This window comes from Eubalaena glacialis, chromosome 1, assembly GCF_028564815.1.
Source record: "Eubalaena glacialis isolate mEubGla1 chromosome 1, mEubGla1.1.hap2.+ XY, whole genome shotgun sequence".
Lineage (NCBI taxonomy): Eukaryota > Metazoa > Chordata > Mammalia > Artiodactyla > Balaenidae > Eubalaena > Eubalaena glacialis.
In genome coordinates this window covers 161,946,286-161,963,289 of record NC_083716.1, presented here as the reverse complement: position 1 = coordinate 161,963,289, position 17,004 = coordinate 161,946,286, and the positions used below count along the sequence as shown (strand labels likewise).

At 38.5% G+C, this 17,004-nt stretch overlaps 1 protein-coding gene across 4 annotated transcripts in view; it reads right to left on the bottom strand.

Annotated features, from left to right (window-relative positions):
• Positions 1-17,004, bottom strand: part of FMNL2 (formin like 2) — a 309,918-nt gene that overhangs the window by 59,846 nt on the left and 233,068 nt on the right. For all 4 annotated transcript variants that reach the window (XM_061183889.1, XM_061183903.1, XM_061183895.1 and 1 more), the window contains exons 7-9: positions 7,123-7,231; positions 3,592-3,668; positions 1,855-1,948 (exon numbers count right to left, since the gene is read on the bottom strand). In XM_061183889.1, coding sequence (XP_061039872.1) covers positions 1,855-1,948; positions 3,592-3,668; positions 7,123-7,231 — 280 coding nt within the window. The remainder of the gene's footprint in view (positions 1-1,854; positions 1,949-3,591; positions 3,669-7,122; positions 7,232-17,004) is intronic.

Below are 17,004 nucleotides of genomic sequence, written 5' to 3'. Positions count from 1 at the left end.
CTTCCAGTGTGGAAAAGATTTGGCATGTGATATGTTCAAAATATGATCTAATGATAAAGATGTGGGAGTTATATTAGCTTCACATGCTGTTTTACTTTCATTTTAGACCCATCCACCCACATATCTCCTTATTTATAAATATAAGTTTTATGTCCTGTAAATGATATATAAAAACATTCACAGACAAGCACTCATACATTCTTATCTCTAAAGACTCTATTTGTTTTGGAAGCCAGAATATGAATTTAAAGAATCACTACTATACTTCATCATTTTCTTAGAACCCGAATATTTTTCACTACTAAGGCTGAATACATAAAAAGACAACATTTGGTTCTGTCCATGGCTGGCATTAGCAAAATGGATAATATCAAAATCTAAAGGCAGTGACTGCAGGGGAAGGAGGCAATGCAAATAAAGGGGCAGGAGGACTGTTTCCCCTGTTGACTGAAGTATCTTTGAAGCTTGCCAGCCCACTAGTACATCCTTCAGCTGGGGTAGTGAGTCCAGTTAAGGGGCTAGGGCAGGGGGATGGGCTCCTAGGTCCTGTCTCAGGAGATTCACACACAGTGGGGACCAAACGTCACTAGAAACAGAAGTTCAAGATCAGGAGCACCAAATCTTAATCCTGGCTCTGCTGCTTATCTGGCCATGGGACCATGAGCAAATAATGTATTTGAAATTTTATTCTTCTATAACATTGAGATATTAACATTTATCTGTAAGAACCAAATGATTTCATGTGTGTACCTGGCACAGCCCCTGGCACATAGGAGGTCTTCAATAAATACTAGCTGAGTTCTACTCCAGAGGTTCCCAGGAAAGATGAGAGGGAGTTTGGAAGTCCCTCTGAGATCTAGATTTTAATCCAGTTTGGGTCTTAATCCAGAAGCATCTGGGATCAAATGGGATTGCCAGGGAAAGGCACAACTTGGCTGATGCTATTGTAATCTGGGGCTCCATGTGCCTTCAATTACTTTGATCATGTCCCACCTCAAAATAGCCTCAGATGTTAGACACTTACAGGGGAGCTAGCAGGCATCCTCCTTGGCTATGTAAGGCTACACACCACCACCAAGAGAAACTGGCTATGAGTTCAGTTGTGATGCCTTGATATTTTGGTTCAGAATTCCTGGTGTCATATTATCTATGTGTAATTGTTTCTTCTTTTGTAGTCATTTAGTTTCCATTTCAATCATGCATGTCCATTGGTTTACTGTTTTCCTGTGACAAGATCACCTGATTAAGATTACAAACTGCTAAAATCAGTGTCTGTAGTTATTTGAGTGATTTCTCATAGCATCCAGCAAAGCAGTGATCACACATATGATTTGAGGAAAGTAACTATGACGAAAGAGTTCATAAAATTTACAAGGTGGATGCTCAAGTAACAATCATATGAAAACAACATACGTTTAACAGAACCAGTTTTCAGACTTGGCTGTTCTGTTCTCCAAAGGAAAATGAGTCCTGCAAATAGTTTTTAGCTCTTCTTGGAAATGAGACACCAAAAACAGCTTAATGCATCCATTTGTTTAGACTAGGTTCATTACTTCTCCCTCAGTGACATCTTAGAAAATTAACTATTATACCCCTTAGGCCCTAAAATAAATAAAAAGGTAAATCATGGTGATGGATGTTAACTAGACTTACTGTGGGGATCATTTTGCAATATATACAAATATCAAATTACTATGCTGTACACCTGAAACTAGTATGTCATATGTCAATTCTATCTCAATAATAAAACGCACACACACACACATACACACACACACAAAAGGCAAATCATTCTGTTCAAAGATGTCCAAATATGTTTGTGTGAGCATTCTTTTTAAAACTAGAATATCCTACCTCCTTAAAGTTGTCAAATGCTGATAAAATGATTTCATGCCCGCCTCTGACAAGACAAACGGCTGCCAACAGCTCTAAGACAAGAGCTTTTGTTCTGTCAAAACAAGGAAAAAAAACACACATCAGTGAAAGTGAATAAACGATAAGTCCGCTGTTCCTTCCAAGATGAATATGATAATATTTGTCCATGTATTTTTTTAAACTTTTACTAATTAAGGCATAGTTATATTAAAGCACATACATTTTAAAACCCTTACGAACTTCTATACATGTGGCTTATCTAGGGTAGCAAGTTTGGAAGGCATGTTTCCTATTCCCAAGATTACAAATTACTCACAAATGAAAATTAATTATGGGAAGATTAAGTCTTTTAGTCCTATCATCAAGTGACTCAGTGTAATGTGGTTGAAAAAGTATTTTTAATGAGCTAAAGACAACAGGAAACATGAGAATATTCAGTAAAACCACCCATTGGTTAAACACTTTCTCTGGTTCTAGAGTCAGAGATAAAACATTTGCTGAAAAAGTTCAAAATCAACGGAAATCAACACCTTACATTGCAAATCTGCTAATCTGCAATGGCTCCATAAAAATCCCCACAATAATGCAAGCTTCCATCACTTCTTCTTCCCACAAAGGAGATCTGAAAGGAGATGGCTTACAGCTGTGCTAATACAAGAATATTTTCTCTGACTCAAGAAAATAAAACTCTGTCTGAAATATTTTTAGAAGGAAAACCTTAGAGATACAATCTAAGTTTTCAAATACAATGTCAAGGACAGCACTGTTACTTCAGAGTACGATTACTTCAGTATTTCATCTTTTTTCTGGAATAAAAGCTATTGCCAACCTCTAAACAAAGATCATTCTGATAATCCACAATATCAATTGTCTTAAGAAAAATGAATAATGACTTTCCTCAGTGGAAGACAGTGACAAAGAAGCATGACTACTTGGGATTCTAGTAAACTAAGGAAGCAATCAGAAAGTTGCAAAAGCATTAATCAGGGGAAGTATGAATAATAAAATCCAACATTTAAATAGGATTTAGGGTTTGCATTGCAAGGATCTAATTTATAATCATATTTTTCAACTGAATTAACAGTTTTCACATATGCAGTTTTATCAGAGAGGTCTGGTAAAAGGGAGTAACAGTGTGAAATGCAGAAATGCACTAGAATGGAAAATGAATTACACTAACTAAAATAAATTGACGAAAACAGGCTTCTAGAGGTAATCTGTGAAATGAATAATATATGGCACTTGCCTTTATAGGAAAGTGAATATGAAAAGAAATCTGCGAGCAGTTATTTTTGTTTTGTTTGTGTTTGTTTTTTTGGTTTGGCAATAAAAGCTACACGTGTAAAGGCTGCAAATGAAGTGTAGACAAGCGGTAGTAGTTTTAGTTAGCTTTCAGCAAAAAGTGGTGTGGCTAAGTCTGTATCAAGACTCTCCTGGCCCCAGTCCTGACAACCTGGAAGCTTCATGCTCTAAATTTGCAAGGATGCTGAGAACCAGGCCTCAAGAGGAATGAAAGCTTGAAGACAGGGCCAGAGTTGTCACCAGTTGTAAAACTGTAACATAGCTGAAAAGAAAATTCTACTTAGCCAGGGAGTCTATCGACAATCTTAATTTAAAAAGTCGTGCTTGAAAGTTTCTAAACTCTAATTTGATTGTCAATGAGCTCTCTGGTGTCCCTAGTTCAATTCAGATTTGTACATTACAAAGCCAGCTTACCTTGGATTCTTGTTGTTCAAGCTTAGTGCAATCTCGTTGACAGCATGTGGATGAGACATGACCATGTTGAAACCATACTGAAATGGATGTGGAAAAAACAAAGCATTAGGAGTTAATTGAGAGTACTGTCAATGTTGATTAAAAAACAAAAACCTGAAGTTTCTACCTAATGTGATTTTATACCATCATAAATGCACTTATGTCTCTAGCACATCAGTGTCTGCACATATTTCTCTACGAAAAATTTCAGGAATGATGTTATTATCAAGGTACCATATTCCTCTTCTCCATGAATAAACTATATGTGCCTCTTCATTAAAATGATGAAAAGGCTCCAGGCCAGTGATTCTCAATCCTGACCGCTTGGCAAAATCACCTGGAAAAGTCAACAAAACAAAAACACCAATTCTCCAGGACCCACTTCAGGTCAATTTATTCTGAATCTCAAGGATGGAGCCCTGGCATCTGAATTTTTTAAGCAGCTTCACTGTGCAGCCGGGGTTGACAACCACCACCTCTGGTCCCTTCTCTTGGCAATGGCTATCGAGACCAAAAGCCTAGGAAAACCTTCCTTGCTCTGAGGCGCGGTACCTCATCCTTCTATAAAATGAAGCAAGTTCAATAACGGGATCAAGAATCATTCTTGATTCTGCCGAATTGAGGAATTATTCCTTCTCCTCCAAACTCACTCTCAGCTCATGACCTTATTTCCAATTACACCGAGAAAACATAAGCAATCAGAAAAAAAACTTCCAAAAGCTCCCACCACCACGTCAATCCACCCACAAAGATATGGGTCTTCCCTCCTCACTTCTTCCTAAAGATGAACTCTCCATGCTCCTATCTAAGGCCATTCCCCCCACTTGAGTTCTTGATCCCATTCCCTCCAACCTACTCAAGAACAGTATATGCTCCAGCGATTCTCCTATTCCCCCATCATTATTTTTCCCTCTCTGATTCACTACCATTAGCATAAAAACATGATGCAAATTCTCCTTAAACAACAAAAACAAAATCTCTCTTGACCCAACAACCAGTGTCCAGCCACTCTCTCATTTTTCTGCTATTCTTTTACAGCAAAACTCCAACCACTCGTGGTCTCCAATTCCTCTCCTCCCGTCCTCTCTTGACACCACTTCCGTCAGGGATTTCATCCCCAACACTACAATGAAACTGTACCAGCAATGATGGGCACTTTGCTGGAGCCCATGACCAACTCTCTTCATCTTGCCTGACTTGGCAGCAGCACCAGACACAGCTGACCACTCTCTGCTCCATGAAATACTTCCTGTGCTTGGCTCCTACTTCCCTGGCTGCTTCTCAGTCTCTCTAGCTAGTTTTTCCTTATCTCTCTGACATTAAACAGAGTGTCCCAGGGTTATTTGGGACCTCTCTGCTTCTCTGTCTATCCCCGCTGATCTCCTCCACTCCCCTGGGTTTATATACCATCTACTGACTCTCAAACTTTTATCTCCAGCCCAGACCTCCAGACCTTGAACTCCTGACTGGCATATCCGACCACCTATTTAAGATCTCTATTTGGATATCTATGGACACCTCAAAGTTAACATCCCCCAAACTGAACTCCTAATCAGGTCTCCCAAATCTGCTCACCCTGCAGCCTTCCCCATCTTAGTAGACGGCAACTCCTTCTTAGAGGCGCCCAGGACAAACACTTTGGAGCTGTCCTCCACTCCTCACCACACATACACTGCTACTGTCCTTACCACCAAAACGAAACCAGAATCTGGCCACCTCTCATCACCTCTACTTCTATTCTCCTGGTCCATACCACCATCAACACTCACCTAAATTAATGCAACAGCCTCCTAAAAGGTCTACTTCCTTTTGTCTTTGCCCCCCAGGGTGATTCCTAACACAGAAGTCAGAGGGATCATGTTAAATTCAAGTGTCAGATTAAGTCACACTTTTCCTCAGAACCTTCAATAGCTTTCTAATCATAGCAAAGCCAATGTCCCTTCATTGGCTTATAAAGCCCTGCATAATCAGGACCCCCTTGTAACTTCAGATTTCATCTTCTACTTCTCTCCTTCTTATTCATTCTGATCCAGCCAACCTGACCTCCTTTCTGTGCCTTCAGCACATCAGACCTATTCCTGCCTCAGGGTCTTTGCACTTGCCCTTCTCTCTGCCTATAATTTTCTTTCCTAAATATTCCTTACCTTGTTCCCTCATTCTAGTTGTTACATAAATGTTATCTTCTCCATGACATTTTTCTTGCTAGCCTATTTAAAACTGAACTCACATTTCCCGCACTTATTCTTATTTCTTGATTATTTTTTCTATAGTACTAAGTAGTAGTTCTCTGGAGGCAGTCTTCCTGGGTTCAAATCTGAGTCCACCATTTATTAGCTATGTGATCCTGGGCAAATTACTTAACTTCTCTGTATTTCAGTTTCCTCATCAGTAAAATGGCGAGGGTAATATTACCAATCTCACAGGACTGTTATGAGGCTCAAATTAAGTAACAGGTTTAAAGGTACTAGACTGTAGGAAGCACTATTTAAGTGTCAGCTTTTATTTCATTTCATCACTATTATTATCTGGAATGCTATATAGTTTACCAATTTAATTGTTTACCATCTGTCTCCCCTCAATAGAGAGTAAGTTCCCTTGGGCACTTATTTATTTGATGCTGTATTCCCTGTGCCTAGAACAGGGTCTGTCTGGTAATGTTCAAAAAATATTAATTGATTGAAAGAATAAATGCATGTTTCCCTTCTTAAATTCAGTTTGGCATGCTTATGTTGGGTTTTAACTGTAATAAATACTGACCTATGCATTTACCACCCATTTCTACTTGGACCCATCTATAGGATCCGTTTCAATGGAAATCAAACCCTATTTTCTGATGTGAACATTGTTTGTCTAATTCTCAGCCCTGGTTTGCTTTTACAACTATACTTTTGCCCCTGTCAGCTCACCCTAGATACTCCAGGCTCTAACTCCCACTTTGTGGTTAGGATTAATCCCACACACTGTAGTTAGTTGCTCCCAGTGTTTTTCAGAGTGGAGATAACCTCTAAGGAGGACTCTGCACTTCTACCAAGAATCCTTCAAGTGTTTCTTATGAAGATCAGGAACCACAGGGTCCAACACACAGTAATTATAACTCCTTGCCTATTCATCATATAACCCTTTGAGAAGCAATGACCTGTCCAGTGTGAGAGTCTATCATTCCTAGGGTCCTAAAGCTGTTCCATTATTGCCCACAACCAGTGGCTTACGCTGTCTTTAATAGTCACAAACATTTACCAAGTAATCTAGACAAGCTTGCCATTACAAGAGGAAAATGTCTTCCCTTAAATACATTGTAAATTATAAATGCTAATTAAAATATAAGGGCGATGAATTATGAGCACTAGAATGAACCAGACCTTTCTTTTTTAATAGAATTTCATTAAATCCTGCTATTTACTTCAAATAGAAATAATACAAAGTCACCAAAGAGAACAAGATCTGAGCCTGATGAATTCAGATTTTTTTAAAGGATTATAAACAGAAACATACCTGATAATTCATGATGGCACGTAAACACATGATACAGACATGCACGTCATCTTTCTTACTCACTAATCTTGAATTTTTCAGGGTTCTTCTGCTTGGCAAAGTATTATATCTACAAATAAAAAGGGAAACTTATATAAAGCTATAGATTACTTTCTTAGCATAGGCAGATGCACTTTAAAAATGGACACTGTTCTCTACTTGTACCTACAGCTAACTGAGGATTGCAGGTCAAACCACCACTAACTAACCCATCACCACCAACCACCCTATCACCACAAAGCTGTTTCTGTAGACTATGAGGCCTACACAGTCCTGTGTACTGGCTATCACCTTGTCAGGCAATATACCCACGGACAGTGAAACAACTCCACTCACTGAATATAATGAATCAGACTATACATGAGACTAACCAACAATCCAGGCTCTAATCAGCAGGCCAAGCCAGATTTGCAGAGGTGATTTGAGACAACAGGCATACAGATTGCATTTTTAAACAAGTGAAGGGGTAGAGCTCAGCTAATAGGTAGACCTCCTATCATGTGACCCAATTTTAACAGCACCTTCCCATCACTGTTATCGGGAGTCCCTGCTTCAGAGTTTAAGCCTAGGCAAGGTTATACATTAGCAACTGCGATATCAGCCTGTGATACTGAACCTTAATAGTACGCAAAACCTAAATAGTATACAAATGCCTCCACAGCCTGATCCCTCACCCAAAGCCTGGTATGGCAGCTGAAACTGAGATGGAAATATGCTGACATTTCAAAGGGTTGGGATGTTTCAACATTAGGGTTCACTCTGGAGACCCTACATTGCTAAGCCTTAGTTCTCCTTTCTGCAGATTTATGAGAACCTGCAAGTCATAAAGCAGTGACAGTAAGTAAGATGGGGCAAGTAGAAAGATGACAATACTGAGGGCTTCGTTATGAGCTCTAAATGACTGCTTCAGAGGGGAAACAGATAAGTTTTCTCTGCAACTCCAAGTCTGAAATGAAAGCAAATTTCAAAAGTTGTCAACTACTTTCCCACGGAGCCAATGACAGAAATGTTCCACAAAAGAAGCTATAGGCCTTCCTTCTCCTTGAATTAAGCTCATTAAACATTTTTAAAGAAGGCGTAATTAATATTAACTGCTTTCAAAAGTCACACAGGTGCAGGCTAAGATTTGAAAACTGAATTGACAGGTCTCCAACTGTTCAGCTGAGCAGCTTTTACATTTTCTATTCAAAAACCATCAAACAGAAGAAAGATGACTCTTTCACAGAAGCCTACTAATATGCCAAATACATTTTTGAAAAGCACCTTGGTAAGTCACTGGCCTCAATATACCTGACTGTGTAAAACCTGGTTTGCTCACATTACTTTTAAAGAAGAATGCTTTGCTTGAGGACTCCTGCTTTACTCACACTGGAAAATAACAATTCAGCAATGGAAGGCGGCCTAATTCAGTTTTGAGCGCAAAACAAAGGAAACACATGCAGATTTGGGTGTTATAAGCCCAATTTCAACATCTAAAATACAACTTTAAAAGGTGTCACTCTGCCATAACCCTAGCCCGAGCATGACGGCTAACACACCCGACAGAAGTCTCACAGGAACCGGTGTCCCTTCAAACAACTACATGACCTGTCTGACCCAAGAATCCCTGGTCTGCTTAATCTACACCCAAAGGTCTCTCCCTTCCTCCGCCCTTCTTAATTTATTTTAACCTCAGGTTTGTATTTCTTTAGTGGAATCACGTGTTGGCTATATAACAGCTGATTAGATAGTTCTCATTTCTAACAAAGCAATGGCTGCCAGCATAAAACAAAGTCATCTAAGATTAAGCTTGAAAAAAGAAAAGGTATTATCAAGGGAACCAATCATCCTTTGCTAAATTATATTTATGTGCAGCAGTGACTGCAGAAGATGGACTGGCCAAAGCAAACTATTCTTTAAAGAAGATGGGACAGGTCATCACACTGGCACATACTTCTGCATCACCTCCAAATAAAGTTTAACGATTCCAGCAAGTAGACCAAATGTACACATTTAATGATGCTTCCTAAGAGGTGTAAAGTAACATAGCAGGTTCCTTCCTTTTACTTATTAACCCACAACTTCAGCTATATTGAAATAAGACTCTTCCTAAGAAGACAAAATTTCTTTGTCATTACTAACATTATTTGCAGAAACCACTAAAAATTGATTCTAATATCCTACTTACTAAACAGTAATACAAAAGGCTTGTATTTGTTTTAATAGGTGGTTAATCTCAAATCGATTTTCTGGATCAATATTTGAAATGCATTTAATATGAAAAAGCCCATGCATACTTATCAATATTAAAGGAGTTTAGAAAGTACACAATACATAAGATATCAATAAATAAAAATGTGTATTTTATTTATTAATGATACTCTATACTTAAAAGCAACAGAGCTAAGCTTTTTTCTAAAGTGAACGATATTTAATATAAGATTAATTTTCCTCTAATTTTTGGAGAATACAATATACAAAATACAATATTTTTTATACAAAAATACAGTGAGCATTAAAGGCAACATTTGAACTTGTATTTAAAATCACAGCATTACAGTAAATTTTAAAACACCACCATAACCAGTAACAACAAAGGAGATCTGTGATATCATTTACATCAACCTTTCCTGATACAGATGAGAAAACTGATGCCCAAAGATGTTACATCTGCAGAGCAAGTACTGAATAGAAGTAAGAGATGAGACCAGACCCCCAAGTCTCCTCACTGGGATTCAGGGCAGTCATTTTCTACAAGTTGCTTCACAACTTGACTCATCAGCAATTTATCAGGTGATCATGTGAAAAAGCTACCACCTACAGCCGTATGTGCTGATGAGTTCCTTGTCAAATGTTTGTATCATATTATCCCAACAGCGTTTTCTGCCTCGGTCCTACATAGGGATCTTTCCCCCACCCCTCCAATAATTATTTCACCATACAGGATTAAGGCTTAGTTGGTTAAGAACAGCAGCATCTGAGCAACTTCTTCAGAACACAGTGGCTGATCCACTTGCTGAGCAAAATTTTCTTTTTAAATCTTTATCCTAAATCACTTATTGGGCAAGTGAGGATGCTTTCTAACTTAATAGGAAATTTTGCTCTATATTTTGGAATTCTCATCTAAAAAATTTTCCCCAATTAAGAAAATGCACTCCTAATTAATTCACAACTCTTTGGCAAACACAAAGTATTTGCAAACAGCTTAACTGAGGATCACCTTAAATCTCCAAGGCTAAATTTTAGGGACTGTGTCATGGGTTAGCATGTACATTAATCTACTCTTCAGCATGAACATTTTGTGGAATTTGACAATTTATGTAATTAAATATTTGGTTTATTTGCTTTAGTTGTCATCTGAGTAATTTATTACCTTTTTTCTTTTTGGACATGTTTTAAATTCAGCTCCACTGCACAATGTCGATACTATCCAAAGAACACATCCCCACGGCGCTGGTTTTACTAGATCCCCCAACTTGACTAACAGAATTAGGACTAACAATTTACTACATATCCACTTTCCACAAGGACACCTGGACGAGGTAAACAATCCATAAGAACTGGCCTCTGGTGCTCTCTACCAACCACAGGAAATCAAACCAAACCTAGTGTTTAAGGTCCAAAGTTGGTTTTGCCAAGCATCTACTGTTCATGCTAAACTCTATTAAGTACTAAGGGAAAATGAAAGATGAAGATGCTGCTTCTGCCACCATCTAGTTTAGGAAGCAAGAGGTCATATCGATAGCCCCTATATTAAGATGTTCTCTGTCCACACCCAGCCCACCCCTTCTGATGCATGCACATTCTAACGTGTAAAATGAATTCAGTAACAGTACACATACTTGCACAGCACAATATGGTGGAGTGATAACAGTCACACGTCAAACGAGAACACTTTTTTGCAAAGCAAGATACTTAAAATCCTCGTATAACCTTTTCTCAATCAAGCCATATTTGACTGAGTTAATAAGACAGACCTACTCTTAGTAACTGTCTTTAGGCATATGAAAGTTGTTTTTAAATGAGGCTCTAATTCAAGAAGTAAGTATAAAAGGAATGGACAAAATTGTGGGATAAGTATCAGAAAGGTGACATACAATGAACATAATTGAGCATGAAATATTACTAACGCAGATTTAAAACACACCATCTCATGAGTCTTTGAACAGTGGAATTACAAGACACTTCCATTCATTATTTTTATCTATATTTAAAATTTTCTACAATGAATGTATATTACTTTCCAAATAAAGAAAAAAAAAAAGTTGCACAAAAAACAAACCCTTACAGATGGTCTAGGTTTACAGTCATCTAAAGACAGAAAGCTAACTAGATCGTATGATGATAATGCTTTTCCCACTTTAGTTACCCCACAGAAGAATGTTTCCTAAAGGCCTCTTAAGTAGAGAGCTGGTCCTTAAGTGGAAAGCCAAGCTGAGGGTTTCTCTGAAGAGCCCAAATTCCACCACAACACAGGCAGCAAAAGAACCAAGTATCATCAGAACAACTAAGCTTTTAAAATCCTATTCCCTGGTGCTGCACACATCCACCTGGATGCCAATTGACCTGAATACAATGATTAACAGTTTCCAGAGAAAACAGATGAGGTTAACTGATTAGTGCCACAAATCTCTACCAAGTGTATGAGTCACACTGACTCACTTAGGCAGGGCTGGAATTTCACAGCAATGATCCATCATCAATTAAAAATGCAAACAGCTCAGATGAGATGAGTCACCACAGCCAAACACTGTGTGTACAAGGTGCTGCTGCATGGTCATGTTGACACAAGTACATATGATGCAGTGCATTATCTTTAAAAGGGTAGATAAGGCCGCATCCGGTTCTATGCCACAGCCCTGTAGGCTAAGCTACCTTCACCTTTCACAAGCACTGATCATCCTGCTTTGGCTATTTGAATCAACTTTCCACAAAGACCTGAGCACCTGAGCTTCACAGGGATTACATCAGTGACTCAGTAGAAGATATGGGTGCGTCTGTGGAAAACTTGGCATGTGTCCCATTACCGAATTACATACAGTGAAACCAAGTACTATGATGGTTTCTTCCTGAAGTTATTTGGAAACAACTAAAACAGAGCCAACAGGACAGTTGGAGACTGCCCCCAGTTCACTGTGATATATTCAAAAGGCCCCAGTGGGAGGCAGCACTAGCTGCCCTGGGGTCTCCTACGGATGACTGAGGCAGATAAGCTCTAGTCCTGCCCTATCTAATATGTCTTGAGTGATCCTAGATGTTGTCAGCAGTTAATGGGGTATGTTCCCTCAGCTAAGACTTGAAATTGGCTTCTTCACTAGCAGTTCTCAAATCTCAGGGTACATCACAGCTTAATGTAGAAGGAGGAAGAAGAGGGGCTTAGAAAGACCTTCAGGTCCATTCTGTCCCCTCCCACTGCCTACCACACTGATGGTTTGCACTGTGATTACGGAACTATTGGTTTTTGAGGCTACTGTGGATCTGGAGAGGAAAAATAGCACAAGTTAAAATCTCACGAAGCTAGCTGTTCTTACTGAGATTCAGTTGTTTTTCCTAAATAGATGCTCCCCAGATTGTTACAAGACTTTAATCTCTAGAGTTCTGAAAAAGTTGATTCTGGCATGTTTTGCCAGTTTTCTCACTGCTTTTATGGATCCTGTACTCCACCATTTTCACTGACATCCCATAACAGACACTTAGAGATCCTGAGTAACATATTCATTCTGAATACACGTAACAATTCCTTCAAGTTAAAGGGAACAGTCAAACAAGGTGCTGCAACAATTATGTTTCTCTGGTGATGTGGAACCGTTCCCCAAGACGTCAGGATCAGAGAACTACCTCAGATTCCAAATGGAAAAACAAGGGAATGACATATTTACAGAGAGGTTGTGGCCCAACGCCTGGACCACGGGATGGGGGCACTAAATTCTGTCCGAGAACCTTTCCTCCGCCAGACGGGCAAGCAGAGTTTTGAGGCTCTGGATCCGTGGACACAAAAGAGGGGTTTCCCAGAGGCAGAAAACAGCCCTGAGTCTAACTTCTGGTGCTCCTGCCATTTGTAGGAAAGGTAATAGGGAAGGGATATTTAGGGCTGTCTTTCTGAGGTCTCAAGGGTTTTAAGGAAATCCTGTTTTTTGAGAGGTCATTTTGACAGAAACACCACCACATTTCTCAGGCCCTCTTCTCCATCGACTGTGAGAACTGCCTGCTATCTTGTCACTGAATGAAAACTAAACGTTGCCCTCATAATTCAAAGATAAGACACTATCTTGGAAGAGCTGCCAGGTAGAATTCACCAAGTTCTATGAATGTGGAAACAAACAGATGCCAACATTGACTTCAGATCAAAACCAGAGAGAAATGACTCTAACCACTTGTATTAATTTTATGCACCAGTGGTTATAAGTTACATGAAATAATAATAAATGAAGTTATAGTCAATGCTAGCAGGAGTAAGAGGCACAAAAGACTAAGCAATTGTTGCAAATATCTTTTAAGAAACCTATACAATGTGTCCTGTTTACTACTATAGTGACAACTGCGTTATCTGCCCAGGAGCCTGCAGTGAGCACCTCGACCTGCACAGCACTGGCAGCAGGTGCTATGCAGAAAAACAAAAATTATCTCTGTTTTGAAAACCTGTCAGAATGACTGTTTAGTGAGATCCTACCAATTGACTTCTTCTAAGAAATGTCAAGGCAAGTAAAACCTGAATTTTGGACTCCAGAAGGCAAAAAGAATAGCGAGGTCTGCAAAGGAAACCTGGGGAAGTAGCTCTCTTGGATCTGCTTGACCACAGATTAAATACACAGGAATTTCTCTTGCCAGGTACATATTCATAGCCTGAATTACATACAATGTTCATTGAAGTTCTGGTTAGAGCCATGTTTTGCTATCCTTAAACCACCATTCATTGTAAGAGAATCTAAAAGAAAGCTATAATAATTCTGAACTAGTTCCTTAGGTTTAGGAATGTAACAGACAAGTGGGACTACACAAAATGAAAAAGCTTCTGCACAGTAAAGGAGACAGAATGAAAAGGTAACCTATGGAATGGGAGAAAATATTTGCAAACCAAATACCTGATAAGGACTTAATATCCAGAATATACAAGAAACTCCCACAAATCAATAGCAAAAACAAACAAAAATTATCTAATTAAAGAATGGCAAAGGACTTGAACAGACATTTCTCCAGAGAATTATCTAATTAAAGAACGGCAAAGGACTTGAACAGACATTTCTCCAGAGAATTATCTAATTAAAGAACGGCAAAGGACTTGAACAGACATTTCTCCAGAGAATTATCTAATTAAAGAACGGCAAAGGACTTGAACAGACATTTCTCCAGAGAATACATACAAATGGCCAACAGGTACATTAAAAATGCTCACTAATCATCAGGGAAATGCAAATCAAAACCACAATGAGACAGCACCTCACACCTGTCAGATGGCCATTATCAAAAAAGACAAGAAAAACAAGTGTCGACAAGAATGTGTATAAATTAGAACTCATGTACACTGTTGGTGGGAATGCAGGTTGTACAACCACTATGGAAAACAGTATGGAGGTTCCTCAAACAAAAGTAGAACTTCTATATGTAATGATCCAGCAATCCCACTTCTGGGTATTTATCTAAAAGAACTGAGACCAGAATCTTGAAGAGGTATCTGCACTCACCTATTCCTTGTACCATTATTCACAAAAGTCAAGATGTAGAAACAACCTAAATGTCCATCAACAGATGAATGGATAAATATGGATAAAATATGGTTTAAAAAAATAGCAATGGGGCTTCCCTGGTGGCGCAGTGGTTGAGAATCTGCCTGCTAATGCAGGGGACACGGGTTCGAGCCCTGGTCTGGGAAGATCCCACATGCTGCGGAGCAACTAAGCCCGTGAGCCACAACTACTGAGCCTGCGCTCTGCAACAAGAGAGGCCGCGATAGTAAAGAGGCCCGCATACCGCGATGAAGAGTGGCCCCCGCTTGCCACAACTAGAGAAAGGCCTCGCACAGAAACGAAGACCCAACACAACCAAAAATAAATATAAAAATAAATAAATAAATAAAAGATTACTATTAAAAAAAAAATAGCAATGATGTGGTGTGATAGGAGTTTTAGCTGATGCTATGGTAGTAATCATTGCAATGTACAAATAAATCAACACACTGTACAACTTAAACTTACACGATGTTATACAACAATTATATCTCAATAAAAAATTAAACTAACTTACATATTCACATACACACACAATATTAAAGTCATGAAAAAGAAAGGGTTGCGAATTCCCTGGTGGTCCAGTGGTTAGGACTCAGCGCTTTCACTGCCGTGGCCCGGGTTCAATCCCTGGTCGGGGAACTAAGAAAGGGTAAGGAACTGTTTCAAGTTAAAGGACGCTACACAGACACAACTAAGCACAATAAATGATCCTTGTGTTAGATTCTGGACAGAATTTGAAAAAAAGGTTATGAAATAGACTGGGATAATTGATGAAACTAAACAAACTGAACTAAAAATTGCGTCAATATGTAAAAGTTCTGATTTTAATAATTATACCATGGTTATTTAAGAGCATGTTATAACTAAAATTTTAATTAAAATAATAATTTTAGTGTAGGTATATGTGTTCTTAGGGTACCTACACTAAAATAATTAGGTATAAAAGGGCATGATTCTGTAACTTATTCTCAAATGGTTAAAAGGTGTATATGTTTACAAAGCAAATGTGCAAATGGTAGAGTAAATTTAGGTACAAAATGTTAAAACAACTGTTGAATCTGTGTAAAGAGCATAAGGGGGATCATTGTACTATTGTTGCTTTTTTTTTAAAGTTTTCAGTGATATCAAAATTTAAAGTTACAAAAAGAAAAAGAAACTGTGGTAAATACATACACTGGAATATTATTCAGCCTTCAATTAAAGGAAATCCTGCAATATATAATAACACAGCTGAACCTTGAGGACATTACTCTATGTGAAATAAGCCAATCACAGAAGGACAAATGCTGCATGATTCTATTTATATGAGATATCTGAAATAGTCAAACTCACTGAAGCAGAGAGTAGAATGGTGGTTGCCAGGGGCTTAAGAGAGGGCAAAATGGGGAGTTATAGGTATAAAGTTTCAGTTATGCAAGGTAAGTAAGTTCTAGAGATCTGCTGTATAACATCTTGCCTATAGTTGACAACAATGTATTATACACTCAAAAATTGTGAAGAGGGTAGATCTCATGGTAAGGGTTCTTACCACAACAAAATAATAAAAAATAAAAGCAGTATGCTTAAAAAGAATAACAATGGATGATAACATAAGAATGAATGATAAGTAACATGTCTATGATAATTCTGGGCATACAGGAGAAAGACCTACTCCTGACGAAAAGCTAGATGTGATCAAATCCTGGATTTGTTTAGAGATCTACATCTGCAAAGCACCAAGCTCTTAGTCAACACCAAACGGAAGCCACTGTTCACCCAGTGATGCCTTAAAAAAAGTCTGATCAGCCATCTATTATCTTCACAACATATGCTTATTTCTAGACACATTCTTATATGTGAGTTTTCTATATGTCTGCCTCTCCCTCTGAGCCTGTATTATCCAAGGACTGCAGAACCTTGAAAGGAATGTTTCCTGAACTGACCTAACCAGGTTTTCCCAGAGTCCAGCAAAAAGGTTTTCAAAAATATTCTGTGGAGTCTCCATGCCAACATTTGTGGGATTTGTAATATCTAGGTCCAAATGGCAACAGGAAAAAGACAAGGTATATATTTTTGCCTCTTACCAAAAGTGTCTTCAAAGGTCTAACTATTCAGAAATTAAACTAATATCTACCTATAAATAGATAAATTAGAACTC